The sequence below is a fragment of the Girardinichthys multiradiatus genome, chromosome 22 (assembly GCF_021462225.1).
Source record: "Girardinichthys multiradiatus isolate DD_20200921_A chromosome 22, DD_fGirMul_XY1, whole genome shotgun sequence".
NCBI classification, from domain to species: domain Eukaryota; kingdom Metazoa; phylum Chordata; class Actinopteri; order Cyprinodontiformes; family Goodeidae; genus Girardinichthys; species Girardinichthys multiradiatus.
This window is the reverse complement of record NC_061814.1, coordinates 14,715,414-14,727,679: the sequence shown is the minus strand read 5'-3', so window position 1 is coordinate 14,727,679 and position 12,266 is coordinate 14,715,414. Positions and strand designations below refer to the sequence as shown.

Below are 12,266 nucleotides of genomic sequence, written 5' to 3'. Positions count from 1 at the left end.
TCTGGTTTTTAAATCTCAGATGAACAGTTTTGAATTAAATTTACTTGTCTTTTTTACAAAATTATTTGCAACATTTACTAAATTTACAAACATTTTACAAAATTACTTAGAAAGCTTGTTGTGAAGTTGGAAGATGGCATTGGTATTGCTCTAGCCTGTGCTGTAATTCAAATGATTTCAGAAAAGGAAACAACTTTTCATTTGATCTAACAATAATCCAACAAAGTCAAAGAAAACTCTTGTATTTTAAGCAACTTACTTTAGTTTTGTAACATTGCTGCCAAAGTCTATTGGCTTTTATGTTTCATGACTTTTTTCTGGTCCAGTTTTTTGTTTATATAGCATTTCTTTAGCTCTTAAACTAAATATCTCCAACGCTTCTTTCTGTTTCCTGTCATTGGCCTTTAGTGTCCTCACCATGTCACCACCTATTACTCATTGCTCAGGACCTGCATACGCTATCATAATCACTCCTCACTCTATCATTTATTATCATTGTTCAGTGCTGAATCCTCTGTCAGTTCTGTCTTTCTACATGTGCTTTGCTTGTTTGGAAATTGTCTTTTGGATTTCCTGTTTTATTTTTAGTTTCTCTCTGTTCCACCAGTGCTAGCCATGCATTTGGCTCATTTTATGACAATTGGACAAGAAAACTGAGGTGGAAGTGGATATGTAAAGATTTGAGTAAATAATGACATCTAAACATATATAGTTATAGTAGGAAACACTGTTGCTTTTTTAATTCTATTTTAAATCAAACCAAAAAGATTGTTCTACATTTTTGCTTTAAATGTTTGTTCAAATGACAGTTTGGATGCGAGACCATTAGAGACCGAACTGTTCACAATGCTTTTCCTCAAAACCAGTTTTATGGAGTTTGGAATATATTTACTGCATGATCAGACTTTGTTTTCTTTGATACAAACCATTATTCTCAATTTACCTTTAAGTATGCATTGATGTTACCTGACCATAGCTAAAGAATTGTTAATGAAAGAAATCAAGGGCTACATTTTAGGGCTGAGGAGATTTGCAAGAGTCCTAACTTTAGAAAATAAAAATAAGAATCACATTTTGCACATTGAATTACGTGCTGAGCCAGCAAGAGCCTGGGGTTATTTTGAAGAAAGCCAAAGCAAGAAAAAAAACTAAACACCTGATAACTATGGTGAAAATGTCTGACACTATTGTCTTTTTAAATTCAATCCTGACCTTAGCAGCACAAACTAGAATTTGCTCCATACTTTCTAAAGACAAAGCTTCATTTACCCATCTGTGGAAGATGTCTCACCAATGATTATATCATTAGACATAAATACAGTATATCCCGCCTCTAACTCATTACAATTACCTCAGGAGGAATTTGTCGTTAATCATTCATTAATTGCCAGGTTGTGGTATCGAGCACTCTCCAAACTCATTTGTGAGACACATTGATAAATGTTAGCAAAAGGCTTTCTAATAGCTCCCCAATTCAGTTGGGAGGTTTCCAGGTTTGTTTTCCTTCCTCTTACACCACATCTCCTTGCAGCAGTCTGAAAATAAACCTAAAACAAATAATCTGACACTCGCTTTTTTATATGTGTGCTGGCAAGTGTTCTGAAGCTTATGTTAAGGGGGCCCGCAGGTCTAAAATAGTAATAGCCGATGTGCTGGCTGTGACGAACACTACCTCGCAGAGCAGATGAAATCTCCCACGGTTCTCAAATCTGCCAGCAGCAACTGTGATCCTATTTATATGGGCACTGACTTGCTTATTAGAGGCACAGTAAAACACAAGTTGGATAATAGCTCCCTAAAACAGAAATATTGCTCATTTGTAATAGCTTTTATCACTTTGTGCGTACAGTTTTATAGCGAGTGCCCAGAAGAGACTGTAGGTCCTCGGTTTTACAGTTACCGGGACACAGAAGCAGTTTTAGCTCTTACAGTCCGATTACATCACAGACCTGTGACTCTGTTATCTATAACAGGAAACATCTACTGGACTCAGAATATCACATCAGATTCTCATTATCTACTTTAAAAGAAAAGAAATGGTGTCAGTGGTAGCTGCAAGGCCATGATCGGTGCACACGCACTTTAATCATTTTGGTAATTACCTCGAGCTCTTGGCTTAATTGATGGCTATTTAAAGTTTATTATAATGACAGATAAATGAAAAATTTGTCAGTTTGTCACAGCTCAGCCTTTAAGCCTTGTCAGCATCGTGACTCCGTCAAAGTCTATCAGTCAACAAGTCTGCCGCTTTGGTCCACCCTAAAATCTCTGCAACTCTTTGGAGGGATTTCAAGGAAACTAGGTCAATGATCATGATTCCCAAAGAAAGAGGACTTTTCTTGGAATGAAAAAGGCACTTTAGTGTTGTTGCAGCGGTCTTGATATTTAAATCTTTTTTTAAATAACTGCTAGAAAATTATTTTGATTTAAAAATGTGCACTAAAAATATTACAAATCATAGGAATAGGGTGGAAATATTTGAACAAATTGAACTTGCAGGTCTGCCTCCTTTGTCTCTCTCCCTCTCTCTGCTGTATGTGAGCGCTGCCTTCGAGGCACCTTCATGCACAAGAGGCTGTCATGCAAACACGGCAGAGAAAACACTGCAGCTGCAGAAAATGTCCAGACTGTTGCTGGTCCTAGGGGCCTTTAATTGGTTGTTTTTTCACAACGAGGCATGGAAAATTTTCACAAATCCCATTGAAATCAACAAGAAGGAGAGCCAGAGGGCATAACATTTTTCATATTTAAGCAGGTAGGGAGAACTGATATATTACAATTGCAGTAGAGTTAAACTCTCAGAAAAAAACTTGGATGGATGGACTTGACATTCATTTTTCTATCATCTCAATAAATAATAGCTAAATCTATATGTAGTCGACTCTTGGCTTCTCTAAACAATTACTCCTTCTGCCTTCTTTTAACAAACTACTTCATTAATTTTAACTCCTTTAGTATATATATATCTGAAAATATTTAAAACAGACCTGGCTATAAGAAATGTGTTCTAAACTGAACCCTATATTTATTTCGGTGCAAAAGTATTCACATTTTATGAAGTTACATTACTCTCCACTCATAATTCTGCCTTCAGTGGATGTTTCTGCTTCTGTTTTTCCCAACTTTAATCTTGTAATTCTAAACCTCAAATTGCATCACAGGAGAACATAATTAAAAAATCAACAGAATTCCTTCAACTCTCAATTGGAGGAGTTCTTGTTTTGTCCAAGTCCAGATGTACTGCTGTTTTAGAAAGTCTGTAAAGATGGTGGAAGTTGGTAATTACTTATGTGCTACATGCCATAAAAAGTCAGTGAATTGCTAGTTTAGATCAAGGCATATTAATACGTTAGAATGGCGCAGTCAAAGGCCAAACCTAAATCCAAATGAGAATCTGCTTTGAGACTTGGAAATCAATGTTCATAGATGCTGTCCACCTGCCTGAGCTTGAGCTATTTGGCAAAAAATGTTAAAGAATTGCTTCCAATTTTTATTTGTAAAAAAAATAAAACCAAGTATCCTTCTTTCTTCACTTCACAGTTATACACTACTTGTTGTGTTGGTGTATCAAATAAAAAAACCCAAAAATACACTGAGGCCTGTGGCAGTAACGTTATAAAATATGAAAAAGGTTGAACTGCAGGAATAATAAAAAAAAAACATAAACAAGTAATTTAAGTGAAAAGAGTAAGCCTAATTATAAGAAATGCAAATGCAAAATCTTTTGTACCAATTATATTTTCAGACATTATCGGTTTTATTTTTAGAAAATAGTGATAGTTCATTATCCTATTCCCTACTGATCTAAGTGAGATTACACAGATTTTATTGAAAACATTTAATCCTACTTGATTAAAACACAAAACCTTTTAATCCCATGCTGGTCTTTTTAATTAGAGTACAGAAACAGGAAATAAGTCCTAACTCTAAAAACAGCTTTAAATTTATTTTTGCATCATCACCAGCTTTCAAAAACAAATTACTAATGGCAACCACTTGTTAAATAATTGCCAGTTTTATTAAATGAAATCTAAATTATCTGTAGCATGAAGTGAATAAGCCAAAAAAAGTTCTTAAACTTATTTTTGAATCCGCATTTACAAATGTAAAGGTTCACAAACTTCAACATGGTGACTTTTAGGCGAACGTCTCCTTGTCCCTACCTGCAGGTGCTGCTTTTCTGCATCACCTCCGCCCTGTGGTACCCCGACAACTTGCAGAAGCCATCGTTGCTGTAGACGATTGGCCAGTCCACTATCTGAGCGTTACCCAGGACAAAGTTGGTATCTGTTTTGAAGAGGAAATAAAAGAAAACAGTCTTGTCTAAAGCTGACACATACACAATCTAACATTAGACTCTGGCTTGGGAAGAGGTCAAGATGAGTGAGTTTAGTGGAACTTTAATAAAACCCTATTTAAAACATGAGCAAAGATTTGAATATGTCTTGAATCTTCGTTTGTATAATATATACAGATTATAAAGAGATTAGTCTTGGTCAAGCTTATTAATTATTAAACGGGGTTTCAGTGTCTTTTTAAGGTATATGTTATATCCTCATAATTTGAATCTTCGAAGGTTATGTGAAATGTGGATTTGATTAAAAAAGTGTGTTTACCCAGTAATGTATACACCATTATTTAAAAGTAGCGGATACACTGCCTTTGATTACCCAAACACATTTAAGTGGTTGCCATTAGGATCTCTGATTGTCTACGGCTCATTACACCCTTCACACTGGTAAATCGTTTACTTTAGGAACAGAACACAATAAAATTAGCTTTTCTTTTTTTAACTTTTTACTTTCTCCTCCTCTACATCTGCCAGGGATATAAGTCATTTTGGGCTGAACTGTACTCTAAACCATTTTTTTGTCTTCATCAAACTTCTGGCATACGTTTGGCTGGATATTTGACCAAAGAAGAGCTCATTTAAATAGGTTAGTTTCCTGGTACATACCAGATTTTTAGGCCTATTCCATACATTTCCACAGAATTTAGGTTGGAGTCATTCTAAGAAACTTAGTGTTACTCTGCCTTGTATTCTAAAATTTTGATGCAGTTTTGAGATCATTGTCCTGCTGAAACATCCAGTAGTTTAAACCATCTGACCCAAACCTCAGGAAGAAAAGAAAATAATTTTGGATGTTCAGAAACTGTGCACCAATAAGGTTAAGCATGGCCACATTGCATTAGCATCAAAGGGTGTGGACCAAAAAAAAGACGATCCTGTTTCAAAAGCCACACCTTCAAGGATGACAATTTGCAGCTGTCCACACAGACAGGTCAAATGCCGCCCTGAGAAAAGTTTTATGGTAGGATAAAACAAAGACTGAACAATCTGGCTACAACAACCACCAGAGGTACATTAAGAATAGTCAAGACAAGCCTTTCAAAACACTTCACCACATGTCAAGCATGGTGGTGGCAGCGACATTTTTTTTGTTTTTTTAGATATTTTTTCGGTACTAGTGGCCTTTATTTCTTTCTTTTTTTGACAGTAGGCAGACAGGAAAGAGGGGTAGAGAGAAGGGGAGACATTCGGCAAATGTCGCTGGGTCTGGGACTCGAACCCAGGTCGGCTGCTTCAAGGCCTGTAGCCTCCATATATGGTCACACGCTTAACCCCTACACCATCAGCGCCGCGCCCCGGTGGCAGCAACATGCTGTGGGGCTTTTTTTGCTGTTAGTGGTACTGGTGCACTGAACAAAGTGGATGGTATCATAAAAAAGGAGGACTAACTCCATTTTTTCCAACTTTATCTTAAATCAACAAAGAGATGTATGAATTTAGACACAGTTAGATGTTCCACTAAGACAGTGATGCCAAACACAAGTGTAAACCGGGTTTAGAAGTGATAAAGCAGGCTAGCATCAAACCTTTGGAATATTTTTCTTCATAGCTTTAAAACTGATTTAAGTTGTTTAGTGTATAATCCTTCCACCCTGGAAAAAGAAAGATTCAAGTAAATCTTTAATAAATTTAAGTTAAATTTAATACATTAGGTTACATGCATCCCCATTTTTGTTAGTATGCCTTAAAGATTTATTTATGTATATGTCAGTTATTAAAAATTATTTTTATGAACAAAATAAATAGAACAATAATATGTAAAAGTAATTTGCTACACTAACTATCACATTGTTTGCATCTCATCGGAAGAATAATCAGTTTGACCAGACTTAAATGGCAGATTAAAATGTAGACATCTTATGCTACAAGTTCAATGAGGAATTAGGGTTACATGTTTTACAGTAAAGAAATATGTCAAATATGTTGAAAGTAATAAATTTATGATCCTAATTTTGACAGGCGAAAGCTTTAGGTGCAATAGTGAGTTTTATTCTGAGTGAAACCTCTGCACTGCTACTGCCATGTGGCATCATGAGGGTTGGTAAAAAAGCAAGGAGCAAAAACAAATTTGGCCACATAACACAGAAAACTTTCAACGACACGAAAGTCACACTGACACGAACACCAACTTAAAACATCAACACAATGACAGAAGATGATGCACAGGACGTTACATGCCCATGTGTCCTTCACAACAATCACATGCATGAGGATCTTTTGAGAAATGGGGCTTAAATGAAAACAATCTCTGACTGACTTATTTCTGCAAAATATTTCATACAAATGACTAAAGAGCTATAAGGTGTTTCAGTATTTGATACAGAACATTACAAGGATATAGTGATAAGGAGCACGCCATGTTAAACTTCACAGTGTACCTGTCTGTCTATGTGGCAGTGTCCAAACTGAAATTTTTGAAAAGAAAAGAAAGTTAACAGAGTACATGGAGATACATTTGAATGAATGAAGAATGTCAGACAAAGATGATGATCTGCATCAAACAAAAGACACACACAGCCATGTCCTTTCATCTCAATGATTATAGCTTAAAAAAGGACATATGCATAGTTCATCTGTTTCCAATGTTTTCTATTAATTGAATATATTTTATGAGAAGATAAGAGTATGTCACCTTTATTAATATTAAGAATATAGGTCCACTGGTTAGAGCTGTACAGATGGAAATTTGAGACTGATTGCCAATCTCAGTTTTAGCTGATTGTCATTAAGAACTGTAATTCACAGCTTCAATATGTTTTTTCTATGTGAGTGATCAATAATAATTAATATTAAAAGCAGAGGCAAAGTCCCACTGTCTGTGAGAGACTAAGCAATCACTGTAAAACTGCTATGTGCTCTTATTTGAAAACCTATATAAAATGATTATCAACTGATATTTTTTATTATTGTTATTAAAGCTTCATAAAAAAAACTGTGATTTCTGTATTTTTTCCCAAGAGACTATATTTCATTTCCCTTATTGTGATTTCCAAAAGGCTGCCAACATTTTCAAATCTAGGTTGTTCCATGACAGAAAGAGGCTGGAAGCTCTAAAGGATAAAACAGAGAAACTTGGCTGTATTTTTTTCAGCCTTCCTGTTATCTACTGAAAGTCTCGATCTCTCTCAAGGCCTGGATGAACAGCTGGGATGAGTAAACATATTAAACAAAACATTGCTTTCCAATAATTAGCCTCTTACATCTCTGTCTCTCATTTTTAAACATTGTAAAGATAATTAATATGGCAAAAATGTTAGTATTCTTCAACTCAGTAACAACTTTCTCGCCAATTAGTGTTTTTGTTGTGAGCTGGTACCACTTAGGAATGCTCTGTTCACTGACTGGAAAATGTTAGGGGCGATCAAGTGGAATCTCTAACACACCTGTTAGCTGAAAGGTTTAATTCTTATTTTAAATCAGTTTATTCAGTCAGCCAAACATTACAAAATGCTGCCTGAAAAAGCTCTATAAAACTCAAGTCATAAAATGGAGAAAGACCGTAACACGAACTGTCAGTATGGGTAAAACAAGTCTAAGCTAGCTTTTACAGTGTCACAAATTCTTCTTTAACTATTACAAACCCTAACCCATTACAAATCTATTTCCAATCATGTTTTTTAATATACAAACAATGGTGCCAAGAAATAAACACAGCGCCTGACAGTAAACAGCATAACCTGCAGCACACACAAGATGCTTTATAAGCTTCACTCCTTTAACTGCCAATGTTTTCTTGGCTGCTATTTTTGATGCACTTTTTAGTGTCGGTGCAAAACAGGCACAGCAACACAAAATGAAACTGTTTTGATTTATATCCAATTTATCCTTTTTTTTTTGCCAACAGACAGAAAAAAAATTTATGAATAAAGTACCACATTTTGCATTTAAGAAGAAGAAAATATAAAATGTCACTATTTTACAGGAAGTACAGTTAGTATTGGAAGGTAATATTACTGTAAAGTAGCTTTAAAATAACATGCAATTTTGGGGTTCGGGGGCATTACTTTTCTGTTCTTTTTTTTATCTCTGGTCCATTCAAATGGTTAAAGTCACCTCCAAAAAAGAAAAATCAAGAGCAAAAATGCACCAATCATTCAGAATCGGCTAATTTTCTCTTGATTGGCTGTTATTGGTGATCAGTAGATCAAATGATAAAAAATCATATGTTTTGAGTTTTTAAAGGAATCAAATAATCCCATATTTTTAATCTATAAAACATGAATGAACAGCTTGTCTTTTGATGCTGCTTTTTTGAGTTTAATGAAAATCAGATAAAGATTAGGGATTTGTGTTTTTATGCATAAATGGGGATAATCTCACAATTCCTGAATTTTCAGTTTGATTCAAAACTAATATCTCTATTTAAAAAGCAGCAGCACATTTTCTGTTCTTTTATGTCTTATAGTCTTTGGACAAAAACATCAGTCAAAATTGGAATAAGCAGGTGAGACCTCATAGAAAACCGAAAATCAGTGTCAGCCAAGAAAGGCCTGAGTGGTGTATCTGTAAAAAATACAATTTTCCAGGATTATTGGACTCAATTTCCTGTCCTTTTACCACAACACAGAAAACAAGTTGGACACATGTCACAGTGTTAAAGCTGACCCACCACAGATACAGCACTGATTTCAGATGTCTGAAAAGACTCTTTAACTGGCCGTATGCAATAAGACCCCTCAAAGCCCAAAGATTAAAAATGTTTGGACATTTAAAAATTAATAAACTGGTTCAAAACATTCATCTTTCAAAGATAGGTCAGATAAAGATGTGGGCAAATTTGTTGGTACGCCTGGTGGAAGATACATCTGCCTGTTATTGCAGTCAAATACTCTAAAAGTGAAGGTTTTAGAAAAAATAAGCCTTTAACTTCATTAAATTAACTTAATCCCTTTAAAATAAACGTAACGGAAGCATTTCTTAAATTTGTACTTTACTTTTTAAGCTAATCAGAGTTTCTAGGGAGTTTTATTGAGGAATCCATGACATTTCTGTTTCCCTGAGGTATAAATGTGACCCGATACAGAGGCCCGTTACTTTTAGTCACTGGCTACTAGCTGGAGGAGTACATACTGTATATGTTTAGTTGCTACCATGCACAGTGAGGAAGGAAGTAAGAGGGGTCAAAACAATCCCCAAAGCACAGTTAGAGAACAGCAGCAGAAAGTGTTATCTTGGGGCCCCTAAGTCCCTATTACAACATTTAAATGCTATGTAGATTCCACCTGGGTGTTCAGGAGGGATACCATCTAAAAGCCTTTTCTGTCCTACCTTCACAAACAGAAGGATATGGAATATAGTTTTCTAAACTCTACTGGGACTTTAGCTAAAACTGTGTGGTTCAATCGGATGCAAATAAGATTATGAAACACTCCGAATGAGTTTGGCATGAAACTACGGATAAAAATGCAAAACACCACATCATGCCCACTGTTAACAACAGTGGGGAATCTGTGATGCTGTGGGTCTGTATCTCTTCCTAAAACCCTGAGAACCTTGTTAGAGTGCATGTTATCATGAACTCTTTCAAATACCGAAGATTTTAAATAGAAATCTGGTCCGTCAGAACACTTAAAATGCGTCAGGTAATGATCCAATACAATTATGACAAGATTTCAGGTTGTCATAATTAGGAAATCAGTGGTATGAGACAATCTACTGGCTAGGAATCTGAAAATCATTATGTCTAGGCAATTGTGATGAGCTGTTTATTTAACAATTAAACATTCCAGAAAATGTAATTTTCTTTCTATCGTTTATGATTTCTCACCAACCACTGTCTCAGTTCTATCCTGAAGGATAAGAAATTCACCTTTTTTTGTTTATAGTGACAAACTGCTAACTAATCAATGAACCACAAGATCACAAGAATTTATTTTTTGAGATTTTTCTTTCAAAAAAATGTTATGGGTCTGGAATCTGTTGAATAAAATGTCTGTTTTTTGTCATCGAGAATTTTAACGCCGATGTGACAGTGAAGCTGAAGGTTTTCACTCATTTATAGTTACTGCACTAATGAAATGGTCATTTACTTAAACAGAAAGCATGGCTCAGGACAAATGGATGGGATTTGCCTACATCCATCGTGGCCCCAAAGCGGGATGGCACTGAAAAATACACTAAGCATCCCTGCTTCAGTTTCACAGATCACTGCTCAGTGTTACACCTCTCCAGCTCTTCCTGTCACTTTCTATTTCATCTAATAAAGGCCAAAGGGTGACAGGAAACAATGCACAGGGCTTGCATCAGCGCTTTCAATTTTCAGATGGGGTTAAATATGTTTCTGTGTCCAGTATGATGGATTATCCATCTGTAAAAATTCTTGTTGATTACTTTTTTCAAGCTAAGAAATATTTCACCCTGCACGATTAAATATGTTTAAGAGATTTCTTATTTATGCTTTGTGAATGACTGTAAAAACTGTGATTGCCATTAAAAGGGTTTAATCTAAATCAATTTTATCCTTAAACAAAGTATGTAATTGCTTGCCTGATCATGCCTTTGTATCCTACTTTGACAATCAGTGGCATTCTACAACAAAATAAATGAGTAACTACATTTTTTTGTTCTGTCTGGATGAGCAGAATCTGTTATTTAGCTGATGCTGAATGTTAAATCCTCTTAGCAGCTTCAGGCATTTGCAACAAGGACTTAAGTTGAGTTACAAACTGCAGCTAGAATGATGATTTTCCACACCAGTAATGATAATGAGCTCTCTGGCAGTTCTGCACCTTTGTGCATGTTAGAAATCAGCATCTTTCAGACGTCCAGGTTCATAGAAATCCCTCTCCATCCTATCTGGTCCATACATTTTTCGGCGGAGACTTCCAGCTTCTTATGTAATCAATTTAATGATTACAGTGACCTGCTGTCTCTCCTCTCTGCTCACACTGCAGGGGACTCCAGATTTAAAACTGATGCTTTAAAAATCCAATCATTCTTAAAATACATCTCACTAATTACATTAACAGGATCTAGACACACTCCAGCAGTTTTCTCTTAGAACTTTTAATAAATAAAGACATGTTAGATTCGGTGCAACTAATTAGCCTCCTCCTTCCTTTCATCATTTGATTATTGGATTGGTTTGAGACTAACAATTTCTGAGCCTAGATTGAAGATTGAGATCTTTGCTAAACTATTTGCACCTTGCAGCCTAGTCTTCCATTATAGTGATCATCATCATCCTTACCGTTCGACCGTCTGACAATATTCTCCAAAAAAGTATTCTGGGGGGCCACAAGTCCCCTCCGCCCCCCCGCCATGCTGCGGCTTCACTCAGTCCTCTGCAGTTAAAAATGTACCCCTCAAAGCCTCGCTGCTCTTCATGCTTTCTCCTGTTTTTGAAAACCTGCGTGCGCTTCGTGGACAGGGGTTGTCTGCGCTGCTCGTTAACCGCCTCCTCCTCAGCCCGGTTGGATGCGTTGGCGTCCCACGCATCGCCTCACGCACTGCCTCATCATGCAGGAGTGAGTGGAAAACAAGAGCGGGACGCACCTCACCGCACTGCACAGGAGGGGCAGCTGCCAGCCTGGGGCGCCATCTGCTGGATAAAACCATATGACATACAGGTCCTTCTCAAAATATTAGCATATTGTGATAAAGCTCATTATTTTCCATAATGTCATGATGAAAATTTAACATTCATATATTTTAGATTCATTGCACACTAACTGAAATATTTCAGGTCTTTTATTGTCTTAATACGGATGATTTTGGCATACAGCTCATGAAAACCCAAAATTCCTATCTCACAAAATTAGCATATCATTAAAAGGGTCTCTAAACGAGCTATGAACCTAATCATCTGAATCAACGAGTTAACTCTAAACACCTGCAAAAGATTCCTGAGGCCTTTAAAACTCCCAGCCTGGTTCATCACTCACAACCCCAATCATGGGTAAGACTGCCGACCTGA

At 36.2% G+C, this 12,266-nt stretch overlaps 1 protein-coding gene across 3 annotated transcripts in view; it reads right to left on the bottom strand.

The window, feature by feature from the left end:
• The window catches only part of kcnh1a (potassium voltage-gated channel, subfamily H (eag-related), member 1a), a 93,261-nt gene extending 81,458 nt beyond the window's left edge, over positions 1 to 11,803 (bottom strand). Inside the window, exons 1-2 of one of the 3 annotated variants that reach the window (XM_047352264.1) lie at positions 11,541 to 11,803; positions 4,164 to 4,287 (exon numbers count right to left, since the gene is read on the bottom strand). In XM_047352264.1, coding sequence (XP_047208220.1) covers positions 4,164 to 4,287; positions 11,541 to 11,613 — 197 coding nt within the window. In that variant the 5' untranslated portion in view covers positions 11,614 to 11,803. The remainder of the gene's footprint in view (positions 1 to 4,163; positions 4,288 to 11,540) is intronic. The other 2 variants (XM_047352265.1, XM_047352266.1) reach the window with 2 other exon arrangements.
• Positions 11,804 to 12,266: the final 463 nt, after the last annotated feature.